Source organism: Leucoraja erinacea, chromosome 25, assembly GCF_028641065.1.
Source record: "Leucoraja erinacea ecotype New England chromosome 25, Leri_hhj_1, whole genome shotgun sequence".
In the NCBI taxonomy this organism is placed as follows: domain Eukaryota; kingdom Metazoa; phylum Chordata; class Chondrichthyes; order Rajiformes; family Rajidae; genus Leucoraja; species Leucoraja erinaceus.
The window spans coordinates 27514508-27535223 of record NC_073401.1 but is presented as its reverse complement, the minus strand read 5'-3'; the positions used below and the strand labels follow the sequence as shown (position 1 = coordinate 27535223).

Genomic DNA, 20716 nt, shown 5'->3' with positions numbered 1-20716 from the left:
GGGCATTCGATCCAATTTGAGATCCTGGCTACCAAGACAGATGTGTACAGCAATTTGTTCTTCCCCTGCACAATTAAGGCATGGAATAATCTTCACCCTACCATAGTTACCCAACCAGATACAACTAAATTTAATGTAGCTCTTTCTTCCCAAAAACCCTTTCTGGCTTAAGTCTTCCCTCCACCCCCTCCAGTTTAAATTCCATTTGGAATATTTTGGAGGACCAAGAAACCAAGAAGAAGAAGCAGCGTGCTAGCCACAGAAACCAATCTAGAATTGCATATTGCAATCACTCCACTCTCTTAAAACTCTATACACTGTAAACAGCTCGATTGTAAACATGTATTGTCTTTCCGTTGACTGGATAGAATGCAACAAAAGCCTTCACTGTATCTCGGTACACGTGACAATAAACTAGACTAGACTAAATCTGTAAAAGTGATGTTTAGATTCACAAACGTAAACATTAAGTATTCTCAATGTCAAATTCCATAGTTTTGCACTTTGCATGAAGCGGTCGTAGGCTGAGTGATGAAACACAAATACATTTTGTACAGAAATCTAAAGCCAAGTTTGGAGGCCATCTGAAGTTGTCATAATCCTCTGTGGTTCCCTTTAATGATGTGGCTCTTTTTTGGCTTACAAACATTGGCAATGTGCCAATTAAGCAAGAAGACTTTGGGAGGTGTGAAAGTGTCCTCCTGTGGTCACTGAACCTAAAAATGTTAACTTAATTACACATTATTTCAATCTCAATGGACTCCATGCCTTTCAAAAGCATATGGGCACTTAAGCACCTGGTGTGTGGACCAACAATTAAATCGAAACTAATAAAGCTGAGTGTGTTATGGGGAATATAACCAAACTTAGTAGTTAGTGTATTTTGGTCGTTAGAGTAACCTTTTCAGTAGTTAAAAAATAGATTAATTAGTTCTCATTTTATAAATGGGCTGTGTTGGAAGGAACAGCAGATGCTGGTTTACACCGAAGATGCACAAAAAATGATGGGGCAACTCAGTGGGACAGGCAGCCTCTCTGGAAAGAAGGAATGGGTGACATTTCAGGACAAGATCCTTCAGGCGTGCTATCTTGTCATAAATTTGCTGTTTTGTATTTCATTTGTACAAGTAAGTATGTTTAATTATTTCAGTGCTTAAGCACAGTTTGAATGCAGCATGTTGATGTCATCGTCTAAAATGGCTTAGAAAATGGATCTGGGACCCACTGAAGGACACTGGCTTCACAAAGCCACTGGGCATCAACAACTGGTTCATGAGAGGGGTTGAGGTCTGCAGGCGCAATATCGCAATAGAAAATACTTCTTCATTTTAACTGTATCTGAGCTCTGCTGTCATGGCCAACCTTTATAACCAATCTCCTTTTGCCCTTGAGAAGATGTATGTGAACTCACCACTTTAACCTTCGCAGTCCTTCTCAAAAAAAGCACTCCCACAACGTTCAATGGTTTAGAGACTCTGTGAAAATTCGGATGTGCTGATATATTTCCAAGTCAGGATATGGTGTGCAACTTGGAGAAGGACATACTGGTTTTGGTCTACCGATGCACATGAAGCTGTTGTTCTTAGTGATGGAGGTCACAGGTTTGAGGGCTGATGCCGGAGTTGCCACTGGGTGGTGAAGGGAATTAATACTTGGATTGTGGCATGGGATATGGTAACGCTCATAGCTTTGCCCTCCATGCCCATGATCGGGGAATAGATGAATAAGTTGAGAAAGCTCATCTTGCTGTGCCGGTGTCATAATTGAAAATAGGAAGTTGATAAATTCAGTGATGTCCAGCTCGAGCAAATATGACCTTCCCACCTTCCCAACAAAATTATATCACCATGTCTCGTGAGAAACATTATAGCAGGTTTGGCCGATGTGCTTTAGAGTCGAGAGGAAAAGGGAGTGATCTCATTGGAAGGTTCATGATGGTAGATGCTGTGTCCCCTCGGGGGGAATCCAGTATTAGGGATCATTGCTTCAGCATATCGGGGCATGCTTTTAAAGAGCAAATGAGCAAGAATGTCATGAATCTTTGGAATTTGCAATCGCAGACATCTGTGGAACTGAATCATTGAATGTATTCAAAGGCTGGGTTAGACAGATATTTGATTGAAGTAGAATTGAATACTTTCTTGTCACATGTGGCAAGTTACAGTGAAGTTCTTTGCTTGCATGCCTTACCAGGGTATGCAAATAGTCGCCCACAAAGGGTGCTTACAAACGGTAAGCACCATTAGGCATGGTTATGGGGGACAACAGTCAAAGGCAAGTCAAAATCCGATCATCCATTATTGAATTGTGGAACAGAGCCAAGGGAGTGAAAGGTATACTGCAACCCCTGTTTCATCTGACCTTGTAACTTGTCAACATTTCCAAATCATTCTCGTAAGCCTGCACACCTACGATGCCAAAGACATGAACACAATCTAAAGCAGGACAACAAAAGTGGGGAGAAACTAAGGATGGGAAAAGAAGTAAGTAAGAATTCCTGACAAATAGGGTACCATACCGTGATATTCATTTGCTGTCTCCAAACAATATGCCAATAGTTGGAGCAAAAATGAAAGTGAGCTGGCATTGTAAGAAATAGTTGTACTAACCTGTACGTGCAAAGAGAAAATGCATAGGAAAAGACTAATCTTCAAATCTACTAGTCTTATTATCCTTGGCAATAGGGTTGGTGTTTCAGTGGATTCTGGCTGACTTTAAAAGATTTGTGTGTTACATGAGCAGTTACGAAGTTATTGTAAATTTAAAATACATAGAGAAAATAAATCATGTTTCAGAATTTTATTCTCAAGATGATTAGCTGACTATTGCAGGAGGGAGCTGTCATTTACGTGTGAGTTCCTCCTCCATTGACCTCTGGGATAACCTACAATCATCTGAAAAAGTTAAAATCCTACCGTAGGGCCATATTAGCACTGGCTCCCTGCTGATTCCACTTATCGGATGTCAGGTCTTTTCAATTAACTTGGCTTTACACTCTGGAAAATCATCAAATGTGTTTGTCCCGCCACGTGCTTTAAAATCTCCTCAATCTGCTTTAGCTTTAGTAAATTTTGTGGAGGAAAAAAACCCCCTATCACTTGGTTAATTACCTGCCCCATCTATCATTTTATATTAAAGACTTGCAAACGCTCTTCAAACAGAAAAACAGCCTGGCTGCTGCCTTTTAATCTGTCACCTATAATTACGATTGCCTCTTCTTTGATGCTGGAGGATAGCTTTCTGCAGTGTAACCAGATGAGGATGTACAGACTGACTAGAGGGATTATCATCCTTGTCTGAGACGTGCAAAGCTGTTTACCACTCTGCTGATGTCAGGAAAAGGAGCCAGCAGACCTTGAACTGGGAGATCCTGAAGTCTAGATGTGCTTACTTACAGCCTGGGTCAAAGGGAACAATTAGCTATCCACGTGCCTGCTGTAATTTAGAAACATAGAAAATAGGTGCAGGAGTAGGCCATTTGGCCCTTCGAGCCTGCACCGCCATTCAATATGATCATGGCTGATCATCCAACTCAGTATCCCATCCCGGCCTTCTCTCCATACCCCCTGATCCCTTTAGCCACAAGGGCCACATCTAACTCCCTCTTAAATATATCCAATGAACTGTGGCCTCTACTACCTTCTGTGGCAGAGAATTCCACAGATTCACCACTCTCTGTGTAAGTATGATTTTCTCATCTCGGTCCTAAAAGACTTCCCTCTTATCCTTAAACTGTGACGTTCTGGACTTCCCCAACCTCGGGAATAATCTTGCTGCATCTAGCCTGTCCAACCCCTTAAGAATTTTGTAAGTTTCTATAAGATCCCCCCTCAAACTTCTAAATTTTAGCGAGTACAAGCCGAGTCATTTGGTTGATTATCTGGGCGAGCTCACAGTAACATCTCTTGGAGAATCTTAACCGTTTGGAAAATCGCAAGAGTGCTTGAAACATGAGGTTCAGAATCTATTTTTAACTCTTTCTTGGGAATGTTTGCAAACATACTACAGGGTATTAGTACGGTGCAGCCAAAATCAGTCTGAAGAAGGATTTCAGTCCGAAACGTTGCCTATTTCCTTCGCTCCACAGATGCTGCTGCACCCGCTGAGTTTCTCCAGCAATTTTGTCTACCTTCGATTTTCCAGCAACTGCAGTTCCTTCTTGAACATTAGTACGGTGCAATTAGCTGCTCAAAGTGACTAAATAATGTGCTTTTGATTATTGATACTATATAGAATAAAATGTTAGAAAGTATACAACAAAAACCTTACTTCAGGCCCATATACACCCCACACATTAGTATAATATATAATAATTAAATCCAAAGAAACGGTTCATAGTTGCTGAGGTTAATGTGTAGTGATCAAGAACCATGGGCGGCACGCTGGCGCTGCGGCAGAGTTGCTGCTTTACAGCGCCAGAGACCCAGGTTCAATCCTGCCTACGGGTGCTGCCTGTACGCAATTGGATGTTCTGCACGTGACCTGCGTGGGTTTTCTCCAGGTGCTCTGGTTTCCTCCCACACTCCAAAATTGTCAACTGGCTTGGTATAATTGTAAATTGTCCCTTGTGTGTGTGTGTGGTGTTGTTAATGTGCAGGGATCGCTGGTTCGTGTGCCGAAAGGGTCTGTTTCTGCACTGTAAACTAAACCTGGTGGTTGCTGGAAATAAGCCCATTGTGAATCTGGTGGGTTACCCTTATCAGGCTCCTATACATTTCTTTCTGATGAGAAATTAATTTGAGTCTGCTAATTAATGGCCAGCTTTTGCAAATGGTTCTTTTGCATTTCTTCACCTTGGAACAGTTTTACAAGCCCTTGATGGTGCTGCATACATTGACTGAGAGGATTGTCCATTTAATTTGAGGACTGTTTAAATACTGACAGTGCACAGTGCAATTTATTATCGCACCTTCCTTCAAGTTTAGTGTGTTCGAGTGGACAGGGAGCTTTCTGCTGATTAAGTAGCACCACAGTGACCTCTCGTGGCCACACGCCCGAGTTGCAGCACTCAGTAACCAACAGTAAGTAACTCAGCTGGACAGGCAGCATCTCTGCAGTGAAGGGAGGGTGACGTTTCATCAAAGAAGGGGCTCGACACAAAACGACACCTATTCCTTTTGTCCAGAGATGCTGCCTGTCAGGGATACTCGCTAGAATTTAGAAGATTGAGGGGGGGATCTTAGAGAAACGTACAAAATTCTTAAGGGGTTGAACAGGCTAGATGCAGGAAGATTGTTCCCGATGTTGGGGAAGTCCACAACAAGGGGTCACAGTTTAAGGATAAGAGGGAAGTATTTTAGGACTGAGATGAGAAAATCATTTTTTACACAGAGAGTGGTAAATCTGTGGAACTCTCTGCCACAGAAGGTAGTTGAGGCCATTGAATTGAATTGAATTGAACAGTTCATTGGATATATTTAAGAGGGAGTTAGATGTGGCCCTTGTGGCTAAAGGGATCAGGGGGTATGGAGAGAAGGCAGGTACAGAATACTGAGTTGGATGATCAGCCATGATCATATTGAATGGTGGTGCAGGCTCGAAGGTCCGAATGGCCTACTCCTGCACCTAGTTACTATGTTTCTATGTCCCGCTGATTTACTCCAGCTTTTTATGTCTATCTTCGGTGGAAACCAGCATCTACAGTTCCTTCCTACACATTCTATAATTATTCTTTTTAAAGGATTAAGAGTCAAGAGTGTTTTATTGTCATGTGTCCCAGATAGGACAATGAGACTCTTGCTTGCTGCAGCACAACAGAATATTTAAACATAGCACATAATGGGAGAAAGAAAAATCAGTGTGTATACATGCACATGCACGCATACTCGATAAATAAATAAATATAGTGCATTAATAATAAGTCTGTCGTAGTTCAGAGCGTATTTGTTGTTGTGTTTAATAGCCTGATGGCTGTGGGGAAGAAGCTGTTCCTGTTACAGTTTTGTGGCTCCTGTACCCTCCTCTAGTATCTTTGCCTGTACCTTCTTCCCCGATGGCAATGGTGAAATGAGTCTGTGGCCAGGATGGTGTGGGTCTTTGATGATGTTAAGAGTTATTAACCAAGACTACTAATTTTACCAGGATCCAACTGCTGTTCTTGCCCATCCCTGGATTACATTAAAGATGGCAATAAGATATTGCGGATACTGGAAGATTTTGTTTGATGTCTTCACACTGGTATTGTGGTTGTACATTTTAAATGATATATTGTAACTGTGTATTGTGTTTACAGGCCGGTTCTACTGCTGAAGGTTTCATTATTCTGTTGTTGGTTCATCGGACAATTAAACAGTCTGGACTCTTGAGCAAAAGAACGAACTGTTGGAGGAACTCAGCGGGTCAGGCAGCACCTGGGGAGGCAAATGGTCTTGAGGAAGCATCCTGATATGAAACGCTATCTGTCCATTTCCCTCCACAGATGCTGCCTGACCCACTGAGTTCATCCAGTACCTTGCCTTTAAAGATGTTGGATGAGATCGCCCAGCATTTGATATAATAAAGTGTTTAATTGTACAATGAACAATGAATTGAGATTTAGTTTAGTTTGGAGGTACAGCGCGGAAACAGGCCCTTTGGTCCACCGAGTCCACTCCGACATGCGATGCCCGGACACTAACACTATCCTACACACATTAACCTACAAATCTATATGCCTTTGGTGTGGGAGGAAGCCAGCGCACCCGGAGAAAACCCATGCAGGTTACGGGGAGAACGTACAAACTCCATACAGACAGCACCCGTAGTCAGGATGGCACCAGTGTCTCTGGCGCTGTGAGGCAGAAACTCTACTGCTGCGCTCTAGATGATTAGCTTTGTCTTGCTGGAGTTGGTCGTAACCTGCCACTTACCAATCCGCAGTTGAATGCCATTGGGGGTTTTGTGTGTATGTTGCAAGGACTGCTTCATTTTCTGAGGAATTGTTCTAAACATTGCAATGAACATTCCCACTCCTGCATTTAAGGAGGCAAGGTAATTAACATAACCCAGCCATGAGGCTTAAGGTCACAGTCTTGCAGTTGTGTGCCCAGTTCCAAGGGCACAGAACCAACCATTGCTTGCAGCTTCATCCCGTCAACTGAAGAATGTAGAGTACTCGGTCATAAATCTTCTCGAATCATCGCTAATGCAATATCATGTTTAATTTCCCCAGTAATTTTCTCATGTTATAATCCACAGATATATGCGACATGAAAGCAGTCATGAAAAAAATATTTTATTAGAAATGCTGGATTGAAAACTTGGTTACAAAGTGTGTGCTCACTTCAACAAAATGAGCAGCGAGTCCCTGAACTTTACATGGAGGGTTTCCAACCAACATTATTCAAAAATGGACACTGATCACTAGGCATGTTATACTTTGGATCAGCAAAATGCATTTTATAATTCTGACCTTATAGATTTTAACCAGCTTCATACTAATGTACAGATCACTCCCCCTCACTTCCCTCAAAGATGTGATATTCGTGCTGTGAGTACAATTAGCTCCTCAATATACATTTTAAAAAGTCCTAATCAACCAAGATCATGGAACGACACTCCCTAATTCTTTGACTTGAACAATTGAACCAAGCCATTATGACATAATCTATGACTACTGGATTTTTTTTGGGGCTAATCTTTTCGATACGTTTATCCTCTTCGAAATCCATTCTTCCCATTAACAATCTCAATGGCTTTGCTGTTCAAATACTGTAAGTCCCATTTCCAGCAATGTCCTTGAGGTAGAATAACACTGCTTGACATTAAATTAGAGTAGAAACAAGGAACTGCAGATGCTGGCTGACCCAGGAAGGACAAAATGCTGGAGAAACTCAGCGGGTCAGAAAGTCTCTCTGCAGAACATGGATAGGCGATGTTTCGGGTCGGGAGCCTTCTTCAGACTGACTACTAAATTAAATTGACACATTATTTTTAAATAATTTAATTGAACTGTGTGGATATACAACAGGGCTGAAGGTTCTTAAGTAAAGGACGCAATGCGTGGAAATGTGAAAAAATGAACCAAATTATAGACTATGCCCGTCTTCAGAGACGAGTTTGAACTGGCCACTCATTCACATCCACACATGCTCTTTGTGTTTGGGGCACCCTCTCCCACTCCCACTCCCACTCCCACTCACACCCCTGAGAATCTTTGCAAATGTGCAGATGGCTCATTGTGAACAAGGGATTGAATCTAAGGAAGACAGACACAAAAAGCTGGAAGAACTCAGCGGCTCTGGAGACAACAAATACGTTTTCTCAAAAACAAAACATTTCGGGTCGAGACCCTTCTTTGGGCTGAGAGTCAGGGAAGAAGGAACTGAGAGATATGAAAAAAGAGAGACATCGAACAAATTAATAAAATATATGGAAAAAAAAGGCAGATCAAAGCCAGCAACGATGATCAAGGAAAGGTGGAGTCCACAATGGTCCATTGTTGGCTGTGGGGAGGGGGGTGATAATGAGTAATACAAACAGTGAACAGCAGATGGCAGTGAAACTAGTACGCTGACTGGAGTGAGAGGGACGGAGAGAGAGGGGATGCAAGGGCTACTTGATCTATATCCAGTGAAGTTTACACTTGGCAATATAAGGGAGTCCACACGGAAGATGGTTGTTTTTTAAAAATGGTTAAAAACTCTATTATAAATATCGGATGCATCTTCTGAGCTGTAAAGTCTACGTACAGAACAACAATCTTTGGCACTGATGAATGAAACGTGCAATTCTGTAGATACATAAATATTACATTTGACTCAATATACATTTACTCTGCAGTGCAACACATCGTGATGTTTTATATTATAGGTTTATATCTAGATAACAACATGTTTATAATTTTTTCAATACATAACAATAAAATAGATTCAACATATAAATTGGTCATTAAGCAGGGAATGTTTGAAGGTCAAGGCTTTAGTTAGACATGTTCATCTGGATTTGACAATGAGGACCTATATTTTAATTGGGTTAACAATCTCCAGCTAATGCCCCACGTGATAATAACTCCTCTGTAAATCTAGTTATATATTAACGTGACTTAACTTAAATTCAAAGTGCCAGCCCAATCTTTCCAAAACTTCAATAACATTTGATGAAATAGAAATTCATGATCATTTCAACTTTGTAAATCATTCAACCCAATTCTGCTCCAGTAATAACATACGTAATCACATAATACGTTGCACACCAAGTTAACTGGAGGAAACTATTAATGCCTCTTTCAATATTCTGATAAATCACCTTTGACCTACACCTCAACTTTACTGCCATGTTAATCTCAATCCTTATTTTCACAATCATGTTGAAAATGTTAATTGATCCATTGTCCACCCCCTTGTGTAGTGCCTGATTTCCACAACCACTTGTGCAAGTACATTCATGAATAACATTGTTTGGTTTAGAGATACGGCGCGTAAACTCGCCCAGCGGCCCACCAAGTCCGCACCGACCAGCGATCAACCCGTACACTTAGTACTATCCTATAAATCATGGACAATTTACAATTTTTACCGAAGCCAATTAACCTACAAACCTTTGGAACTGCAGATGCTGGAAAATCGAAGGTAGACAAAAAAGCTGGAGAAACCCGCTGAGTTACTCCAGCTGTTTTTGTGAACCGACAAACCTTCATGCCTTTGGAGTGTGGGAGGAAACCGGAGCACCTGGAGAAAACCCACGCGGTCACAGGGAGAACGTGCAAACTTTGTGCAGGCAGCACCCGCAGTCAGGATCGAACTCGGGTCTTTGGCGCTGTGAGGCAGCGACTCTACCGACGTGCCACCTCGCTATTTTAATACTAGTTCTAATTTTAGAGTTACACTTTCCCTCCAGAGAAAACAAATGACAACTAACCCGAGGTATTACTAAGTAGCTAGTAATACTGATTATCAGTACTGTGGCCTGGCTGGGGTTGAATGGTTGTGAAATAAATAATGCTTTAATCTCTTCACACAGTCGGTGTCTCCTGCACCTTGCAGCCACTTATAAGTCATTGCGTCCTATCCCAGAGACCCAAACCTTGGCAAAAGCTCGGGAAACTCAAACAACCCTGAATCTAAGCAGCTGCTGGATAACCCTAGAGGGCGGAAAGGGATAGAGATAGACCCTCTCCCCTGACTCTCAGCCTGAAGAAGGGTCTCGACCCGAAACGTCACCCATTCCTTCTCTCCAGAGATGCTGCCTGACCCGCTGAGTTACTCCACCGTTTTGTGTCTATCTTCAGAGTAACCCCAGTATTGATCTAGATCAAACATCATATGTTTCCGGACAGGACTTGCTATAATTCTGGTATGGGCTGACAGAATGCTTCTCTTTTCAAATAACTCTATTTCTTTGCTAATATTTAAAATATAATATTCATTAACAATAATGCAGTTCACAGGCTGATAGTACAATGAAATTGGATTAAAATCCTTAAAGTTAGAGGTCAAACCAAGTGCCTAATCAAAACCTCACACAAATTTAATCTGAAGCTAAGGACTCACAAGCGTAAGGGGATACTTTATAACGGTATATACAATTATGAGAGGCATAGATCAGGTAGAACCTTTTTCCTAGGGTGGATATATCCAACACTAGGGGGCTTAGCTATAAGATGAGAAGGAGACCATTTAATGCAGATGTGCGGGGCAGTGGTGTGAGCCAGGCACACACTGCTAGAGGTGGTGATATGAATCATGTACAGGCAGATGAGATCAATTTAACTTGGCATCCTGCAGGAGAATGGGGTTGAGAGGGAAAGATAGATCAACCATGATTGAATGACAGAGTAGACTTGCTGGGCTGAATGATCTAATTCTGCACTTATATCTTTTGATCTGATGAGACATTCAAACCGATACCTCAAATTGCCCTGGAGTGTGAAAGGTCTGAGACATGGTCAAATCCTTAAGAATTTATATAGAAAATAGGTGCAGGAGCAGGCCATTCGGCCCTTCGAGTCAGCACCGCCATTCAATATCATGGCTGATCATCTAAAATCAGTAGGTAGACAAAAGTGCTGGAGAAACTCAGCGAGTGCAGCAGCATGTATGGAGCGAAGGAAATAGGCAATGTTTCGGGCCGAAACCCTACTTCAGTACCCCGTTCCTGCTTTTTTCCCCATATCCCTTGATTCCTTTAACCCTAAGACCCCAAGTATTTGCGTAGGTAGTAACTGCAGATGCTGCTTTAAACCAGAAGATAAACACAAAGTGCTGGAGTAACTCAACGGGACAGGCAGCATCTCTGCAGAGAAGGAATGGATGACGTTTCGGGTCGAGTCCCTTCTTCAGACACAGTATTTGCTGCTGACAGCAAGCGTCCCTAACACACAACACCATTCACTCAATAACACGAATGCACCCTACAAGTGCCAGTAAAGTCCTTTGAACTAAACTATTGAGGAAAAATAAAAAGAATCAACACTTATTTAAATACCGGGTTTTCGCGCAGAAAAAAAAATGAACTTGTTCTGAACCGAGATTCCCTTTTCACTCAGATATAATAAATTATAGCACATATTTTTAAGTGATCGGTGGAATGCATTGTAAGAATCAAAATCACAGGCAAAAGTGTCCCACTAGAAGACCAATTTAAAACTGCACTCCGCATTATGTTTAGCAATTTTATCCAATTATTCTGGAAAAATGGCCAAAATGTCTGTGACCAAAATGGCTCCAGTTTGCAATAAACTTTGGCACAAGTGATGAAACTAGGGGGGCCTTATACGATTTCCAACTCGTATAAGACAAAGACAAGGAGAAGGTTCTTCATCCAAAGTGCAGCTACTGGGATTATTTTGAAAGGCGTGTTTTAGATATAGAGGGAATCAAGAAAAGTGCCGCTAATCAGCGCTAGACAAAAACGCTGGAGAAACTCAGCGGGTGAGGCAGCATCTATGGGTCGAAGGAAATAGGTGACTCTTCGGGTCGAGACCCTTCATCTGACTAATCAGCCATCAACTTATTGAAACCTACATGAGGGTCTTACTTTCGTTTCTGGTGTTATAATTACAATACCTGTGGCCCAATTACACCCCATCGAGAACCCAGAGAGGTGGAAGCATTCATATTTCATCGAGACTCTGGCCCAGCGATGTTTCAGCAGAATGGGGAATGGCTGCACAACAGCCTGGAGTAGACAGTGAATACTTCCAAGATACTCTGGACAGTCACAAAATGTGTACCGATCACAAAAAAAGGACAGAGTGCATTTTGTGGCAATCAATAGTAAACGCAAGGGCCCCTTCCTACTAAGTTTGAATTTGATTCTGGCTTGGTGAATGAGTTCACTTCCAGCATCCGTCAGAACATGGAGTACAGGCTCCGGCCGTTGCTTTAAATGTGTGTGTCGCCCTTTGGCCCCCGTTTGTTCTGGTGTAAACTGCTGTATCCATACTTCCTCTCCATCGACAGATGCTCCATCCCCACCACGTAATCGTCAGGTCGGGAACTTTTATTCAGCTCCACAACTCGAGGGACCACAGTTGACCAGCGGTCTGGGTGAAGGGAAAGAAGAACAAACCAGCGTTTATTAATCGCGGTCAGTCAATGATCGGATCCCAGCAAAAATCCCAATCACTTTACAGGCAAGAGCAGATTTAAGGAATACCTCGTCGCTATTGAGCTTGAGGGAGGGTATCAGGGGTTATGGGGAGAAGGCTGGAGAATGGGGTTGAGAGGGAGAGATAGATCAGCCACGATTGAATGGCAGAGTAGACTTCATAAGATCATAAGTGATAGGAGTAGAATTAGGCCATTCGGCCCAGCAAGTCTACTCCACCATTCAATCATGCCCGATTGGGGATGATCAGCCATGATCACATTGAATGCCGGTGCTGGCTCAATGGGCCAAATGGCCTACTCCTGCACCTATTGTCTATTGTCGATTGTCTGATCTATCTCTCCCTCCTAACCCCATTCTCCTGCCTTCTCCCCGTAACCTCTGACACCCGCACTAAACAAGAATTTATCTATCGCTGCCTTAAATATATCCAATGACTTGGCCTCCATAGCCTTCTGTGGCAAAGAATTCCACAGATTCACCACCCTCTGACTAAAGAAATTCCTCCTCATCTCCTTCCTAAAGGAACGTCCTTTCATTCTAGTCCTAGACTCTCTTCCCACTAGTGGAAACGTCCTCTCCACATCCACTCTATCCAAGCCTTTCACTATTCGGTAGGTTTCAATGAGGAGTTCCCCCCCCCCTCATTCTCCTATACTCTAGCGAGTGCAGGCCCAGTGCCGTCAAATGCCCTTCATAGGCTAACCTACTCATTCCTGGTGTTTAAGAAGGAACTGCAGATGCTGGAAAATCGAAGGTACACAAAAATGCTGGAGAAACTCAGCGGGTGCAGCAGCATCTATGTAGCGAAGCAGATAGGCAACGTTTCGGGCTGAAACCCAAGGGTCTATGGAGCGAAGGAGATAGGCAACGTTTCGGGCCGAAACCCAAGGGTCTATGCAGCGAAGGAGATAGGCAACGTTTCGGGCCGAAACCCAAGGGTTTCGGCCCGAAACGTTGCCTATCTCCTTCGCTCCATAGATGCTGCTGCACCCGCTGAGTTTCTCCAGCATTTTTGTCCACCTAATCATTCCTGGGACCATTCTTGTAAACCTCCTCTCGACCTCTCTCCAGAGCCAGCAAACATCCCTCCCCAGATATGGTGCCCAAGACGTCTCACAATATTGAGCAAAAGACTTGATGGGCCGAATGGTCTAACTCTGCTCCGAGTACGTATGAACATCGCACCTCGACGTAGCCGGCCCATGGTTTGTGGAATGCCGCTTTCGAACTGGTAGGTGTCATTCCTGCCTGGGTCTTCGTTAATGATGCCAACGTTTTGGTTCCAGTGAGACCAATTAACCTCATCCACCCTGGATGAACAAATACAGGGAGAAAGAGGCATTGTGATTATCGTTACGCAGCGAGACTCCTGACGGGCACCCGAAAAAGGGACCACATCACCCCGATCCTGGCCTCTCTCCACTGGCTCCCTGTGCGGTTCCGTATACATTTCAAGACCCTCCTCTATGTCTACCAAGCCCTCAATGGGCTTGCCCCCTCCTACATTAAAAGTCTTCTCACCCACCGCTCCACCTCCAGGTCACTCAGATCGGCCGACTTGGGGCTGCTGAATATCCCGCGGTCTAGGCATAAGCTTAGGGGCGAGCGCGCCTTTGCGGTTGCAGCTCCTAGACTGTGGAACAGCAGCATCCCCCTTCCCATCAGAACTGCCCCCTCCATCGACTCATTTAAGTCACGACTAAAATCTTATCTATACTCCCAAGCCTTTCCTGACGTCCACTGAGCGAGGGCTATATGTATATATGTATGTAGTTTGTTTGTTTATACTATTCTTATAACAAATGTAAAGCACTTTGGCCAACGAGACTTGATGACCATGAAGTGAAGGAGCAGAGAGTGTAAATCCCCAGGCACGAACATTGTCCTTAACGTGTCTAACGTCTCTAATTTGTGCCTTTTCTCATCGAACCCTGAGCCGTGCAGTTTGCCACCGCCGCACAAAAGGATACAAGGTGCTGTAGCAACCCAGCGGGTCAGGCAGCATCTCTGGAGAAAAGGAATAGGTGATGTTTCGGGTCGAGACCCTTCTTCAGACTGAGAGTCCGGGGAGAGGGACACTGGAAGTACGAAAAGGTTCAGAACAAACCAGAACCGCCACAGATGACAAGCGAAAGGTGGAGCCCACAATGATCCATTGTTGGCTATGAAAGAGGTGATCATTTTGATGCGAACGGAGGAACTAGCAGGATGACGAGGGTGGGGCAGGGACAGAGAGAGAGGGAATGCTTGAAATTAGAGAAATCAATATTTATCTTCCAGCTTTCCCCACCATAATCGAGGTCATAACCTCAGAATTAAAGTACGTTCCTTTAGGAAGGAATTGAGGAAGAATTTCTTTAGTCAGAGGGTGGTGAACCTGTGGAATTCTTTGCCACAGAAGGCTGAGGCCAAATCAATGGATATTTTTTAAGGCAGAGATAGATAGATACTTGATCAGTACGGGTGTCAGGGGTTTTGGGGAGAAGGCAGGAGAATGGGATTAGGAGAGAGGGATAGATCACCAAGATTGAATGGTGGAGTAGATGTGATGGGCTGAATGGCCTAATTCTGGTCCTAACATTTATGGCCTTATGAACATAATCAGTCGTAAACCGATTCCCATTGCCACAGCGTGAATTAGGGTGCAGTGCAGCTAAAACAGCCTCTCTGCAAAAAGATGCAGTGAGGCTTATTTTGTTTTGATAATAACATTATGTCAGCTCTCAGAAAAATCTCATTCACCACTTATTCCCTGTAACCTATTCTCTCACACATGGCCATCAATTTGGGTCGGCACAGGTGCACAGCAATAGAGTTGCTGCCTCACAGCGCTAGAGACCCGGGTTTGATCCTGCCTGCGGGTGCTGCCTGTATACAGTTTACACGTTGTCCCCGTGACCTGCGTGGGTTTTCTCCGGGTGCACCAGTTTCCTCCCACACTCCAAAGACGTGCGGTGTTTGTAGGTCAATTGGCTTGGTGTCAATGTAAATTGTCCCGTGTTTGTGTAGGATAGCGTTCAGCGTGCGGGACGATCGCTGGTCGGCGTGGACTTGGTGAGCTGAAGGCCTGTTTTCCAACGCGCTGTATCTCTAAACTAAAAGACTCCCCATTCCTCCTGCCACACACACACACCAGGGCCAGTTAATCTACCCTCACCCCCTTGGGATGTGGAAGGAAACAAAATCACCTGGGGGAGGGTCTTGGCTTGGAGGAGGGGGGGGGGGGGGGGGGGGGAGGGAGGGGGAAGGGGAAGGGGGAAGGGGGAAGGAAGGGGGTGAGGGGGAAGGGAGGGGGGGGGGGAGGGGGGGGGTTGGGGAGGGGGAAGGGAGGGGGGGAGGATGGGGGGGAGGTGGGATGGGAGGGGGATGGGAGGGGGGAAGGGAGGGGGGAGGGAGGGGGAAGGTGGGAAGGGAGGGGATTGAACTCCACAGAGACAGCAGCTGGGGGTCAGGGTTGCACACAGCACCAGCGTAAGGATGAAGCAGTAAAACGTAAGACCACCCTCCCTGTTATTTCGTTCCCACCTGAAGCACCATCTGCGGTCCGGAGTGCCGTCAGAATTGATCCCGACAGTGACCATCTCTCCCGAACGGAATGCTTTCCTCAGGAACACTGGGAATGATCTCTCAATGTCCAGGATTGTTGTGGCCCACTGTCGAGAGTAAGTAACGTTTTATTTTAACAATCATCAGATGTTCAGCTTCATATTTCCCAACAAATAATCGACCGTACACAGTTACACTGTTTGTCCACCTCCTTCTCCTCCTTTCTTCATTCCCCCCACAGCCTCATCATTTCTTTACCCCTATCCTCCTTCACACTCTCTCCCTCTGCTTCAGTCCCATCGCACGAGGGTGGGAGATTGCAACCTTCACGTGGTCCACCCTGTTGCGACTAATGCAATCAACCCGACGTGCACAACACAAATAGACGTGGTGTTTTGTTAGTCTGCGCACGCCATACGCAAGTCCCATCACTATCTCTTCCTCCTTAGAGGCGCAGCGGTAGAGATGCTGCCTTGTGGTGCCAGAGATTCAGGTTCGATCCTGACCACGGGCGCTGTCTGTACGGAGTTTGCACGTTCTTCCAGTTGTGGGTTTTCTCCGGGTGCTCCGGTTTCCTCCCACATTCCTAAGACGTGCAGGTCTGTCTGTTGATTGGCTTTGGTAAAAATTGTAAATTGTCCCCAGTGTGTACAGGATAGTGCTGGTGTACGGGGGGGGGGTCGCTGGTCAGCACGGTCTCAGTGGGCTGAAGGGCCTGTTTCCGCGCTGTATCTCTAAACTGGACAAATGGGCTTGAGGATGAAATACAACACAATAATAAATACAACAGAATTCTTCACAGAGTTGCTAGGCCGTGGTAACCACAGTAGACAATGAAACCATGTCAACATTCAACATCAAGTTAGATGAATGGGGATGAAGTGATGTGGGGCACTGGAACTCAAATGTGGTTTGGTAAACATTCTCCTGTGCCCGCAGAGATTGCCCCGTAGAGCAGAGAGAATGGGTGCAAAACTATCCCTCTCAAATGCAGAGATTGTTCGAACCTCAATGTATGTTAGAAATTCCACATATTGCCATTTGAATACATTCTAAACACACAGCAGGGAAACAGGCCCTTCAGCCCACCAAGTCCATGCTGGCCATCGAACACCCGATCATTCTGAGTACGATATCCCACTTTCACACCCACTCCCTCAACACCAGAAAGGGACCGCAGATGCTGGTTTAAACCGAAGACAGATACAAAAAGCTGGAGTAACTCAGCGTGTCAGACAGCATCTCTGTGGAGAAAAATAGGTGACGTTCCGGGTCGAGACCCTTCTTCAGAGATGCTGTCTGACCCGCTGCGTTACTCCAGCTTTTTGTGTCTGCCTTCCACGCTGGGGGCAATTTACCGAGGCCAACTAATAAATCATCCCGCACGCACATCTTTGGGATTTGGGAGGAAACCGGAGCACCCGGAGGAAACCCAGGTGGTCCACATGGAGTTATAAACATGGAGTTGGTGGGTTAACGTAAGTTGTGCTCTGGGTCTGTAGCCGAAATGTTTAAGAAAGAACTGCAGATGCTGGAAAAATCGAAGGTAGACAAAACCAGTCTGAAGAAGGGTCTCGACCCGAAACATCACCCATTCCTTCACTGCATAGATGCTGCCTCACCCGCTGAATTTCTCCAGCATTTGGTCTACCTTCTGGGTCTGAAGCCATTGGAGTCTAGAAGGATGAGGGGTGATCCCATTGAAATCTACCGGATAAGGATAGAGTGGACCTGGAAAGGATGTTTCCATTAATAGAACAGTTCAGAACCAGAACACACACACACACACACACACACGCTTCACCCAAGGTAATGCCCCTGTCCCACTTAGGAAACCTGAACGCAAACCTCTGGAGACTTTGCGCCCCACCCAAGGTTTCCGTGCGGTTCCCGGAGGTTTTTATCAGCCTCCCTACCTGCTTCCACTACCTGCAACCTCCAGCAACCACCTGCAACCTCCAGGAACCGCACGGAAACCTTGGGTGGGGCGCAAAGTCTCCAGAGGTTTCCGTTCAGGTTTCCTAAGTGGGACAGGGGCATAATAGGATGCAACCCGGGTCTCTGACGCTGTCAGGCAGCAGCCCTACCCGCTGCGTCACTGTGCCGTCCCTACATATTCTGACCTGGACCGAATGGTAAATGGGCCCATTGTATCAATGCAACCCACCTGAAGCCTCCAGATTTGCTTGCTCTTCTTCGAGACCTGACCCACAGTTTCACCCATCAAGGCAATCAACATGTTGAGCAGCAGAACGAACGTCAGGATGATGTAGGAGACGAGGAGGATGACAAAGACAATGGGAAACTTGGCACTGTTGATGACGTCCAGGTCGCCCATGCCAATGGTGAGTCGGAACAGCTCCAGCAGGAACTTGCTGAACGATAGGTTGTCCCGACAGATGGGGTAGGTCGAACTGGTGCAGTTTGGTGAATCTGACGTTATGTCACAAGTCTGAAGGGTGACGTCATCGCTGGGACAAGTCATCAACAGGGAGACCAGGGCTGAAATACAACGCAGAGTTGCAATACAATACAATACAATACAATACAATACCTTTATTTGTCATTTGAACCTCACATGAGGTTCAAACGAAATGTAGTTTCTGCAGCCATACAATACAATAAAAGAACCAAAACACACACCAACACTATTCACATAAACATCCATCACAGTGGCTCTCCTCCTCACTGTGATGGAAAGCAAAGTTCTTGTCTCTCCCCTGCATTCCATTTCCCTCCCGAAGTCGAGGTCAAAGCCCCCAGCGGGCGCTAGTCCGCGGCAAATTAAGGCCGCGCCGGGCGTTGTAGGGCCCCCCTCCAGGTCACTCTCAACCCCGCAATTCGGGCGGGAGAAGTCGCCACTGCCGGTGCCCCGCAAAGCAGCCTCCCACCGGGGATCCGCGAGCTCCCAGTGTCACCATCCACCGGAGCCGGGCCGCATCAACGCGCCACCGCCGCTCTCCACGCCCCGAAGCCGGCCAGCTCCACGTAGGTAAGTCTGCAGCAGCTCCTCAGCAGCTCCACGGCAGTTGGTACACCATTCATCTCAAACGGCCAGCAAAATCCCACACTAACCCGAGATTAAATATACCAGAACAGTGGATGATCCATCAGCCAGATGATACTTTAGACTTTATAGAGATTCAGCGCAGACGCAGGCCCTTCGGCCCAACGAGTCCGCGCCAACCAGCGCACTATACACTACCCCATACACTTACACACATCTTACACACAGGGGACAATTTACAGAAGCCAATTAACCTAAAACTCTGCAAGTCTTTGGACTGTGGGAGGAACCCGGAGCACCCGGAGAAAACACACGCAGGTCACCGGGAGAACGTGCAAACTCTGTACAGACAGCACCCGTAGTCAGGATCGAACCCCCAATCAGGTGTGTTCAACACACTTCATATACTCAATGACAGTAGAATCAAACATCATACCTTAGAGACAAATTCCATTTTATGCTCCAACATGGGATGAATTTCTAGTGTAACACCTGATTGGATATGTTATAGAGTTGCCGTCTTACAGCGCCGGAGACCCGGGTCCGATCCCGACTACGGGCGCTGTCTGTACGGAGTTTGCACGTTCTCCCCGTGATCTGCGTGGGTTTTCTCCGAGATCTTCGGTTTCCTCCCACACTCCAAAGACGTGCAGGTATGTAGGTAAATTGGCTCAGTAAATGAAAAAAATGTTCGCTAGTGTGTGTAGGATAGTGTTAGTGTGCGGAGATCGCTGGTCGGCACAGACCCGGTGGGCCGAAGGGCCTGTTTCCTAAACTAAACTAAAAAAAAATTAGGAGTATCATCATGGAGTGGATTGGGTTAACGTCTGATGTGCTCTGGGTCTGTAGCCAAAATGTTTAAGAAAGAACTGCAGATGCTGGAAAAATCAAAGGTGGACAAAATCAGTTTGAAGAAGGGTCTCAACCCGAAACACCACCCATTCCTTCGCTGCATAGATGCTGCCTCACCCGCTGAGTTTTTCCAGCCTTTTGTCTACCTCCTGGGTCTGTAGCCATTGGAGTCTAGAAGGATGAGGGGTGATCCCATTGAAACCTACCGGATAAGGATACAGTGGACATGGAAAAGATGTTTCCATTCATGGGACAGTTCAGAACCAGAGGCCACAATTTCAGAATAAAAAGATGCACCTTATGAAAGGAGATGAGGAGGAATCTGTGGAATTCATTGCCACAGACGGCTGTGGAGGCCAAGACATTGGATATTTTTAAAGTAGAGATTGACAGATTCTTGATTTGTACGGGTGGGTGTCAGAGGTTGTGGGGAGAAGGCAGGAGAATGGGGTTGAGAGGGAAAATTAGATCAGGCATGATTGAATGGCGGAGTAGACTCGATGGGCTGAATGGCCTAATTCTGCTCGTAGGTCCTATTATCTTATGTTCTTCTGGTCATATCCCTTCACACCGACTTGCATCTTCACTCCAGCCCCCACTGCCCCAATATTCCTTGCTCAATACCCACAGCAAGACACTAGTGGTTTATTAATACGTACCCGATGTGAAACCAATCATGAACAGCACATAGACGAGAAGAAACCGGAAAAGATCTTTGACCAGAATCTGAAATGATAAAAGGCGATTTGTCAGGAAATAGAACGCTGCAACAGAAGTGTG

General features: G+C 45.3%; 1 protein-coding gene across 1 annotated transcript in view; it reads right to left on the bottom strand.

Moving 5' to 3' along the window:
• Positions 1–7197: 7197 nt before the first annotated feature.
• Positions 7198–20716, bottom strand: part of trpv4 (transient receptor potential cation channel, subfamily V, member 4) — a 63926-nt gene continuing 50407 nt past the window's right edge. The window contains exons 12-16 of the mRNA XM_055655357.1: positions 20596–20662; positions 18245–18579; positions 16057–16184; positions 13717–13841; positions 7198–12463 (exon numbers count right to left, since the gene is read on the bottom strand). Of these exons, the coding sequence (XP_055511332.1) occupies positions 12303–12463; positions 13717–13841; positions 16057–16184; positions 18245–18579; positions 20596–20662 (816 nt within the window). The 3' untranslated portion in view covers positions 7198–12302. The remainder of the gene's footprint in view (positions 12464–13716; positions 13842–16056; positions 16185–18244; positions 18580–20595; positions 20663–20716) is intronic.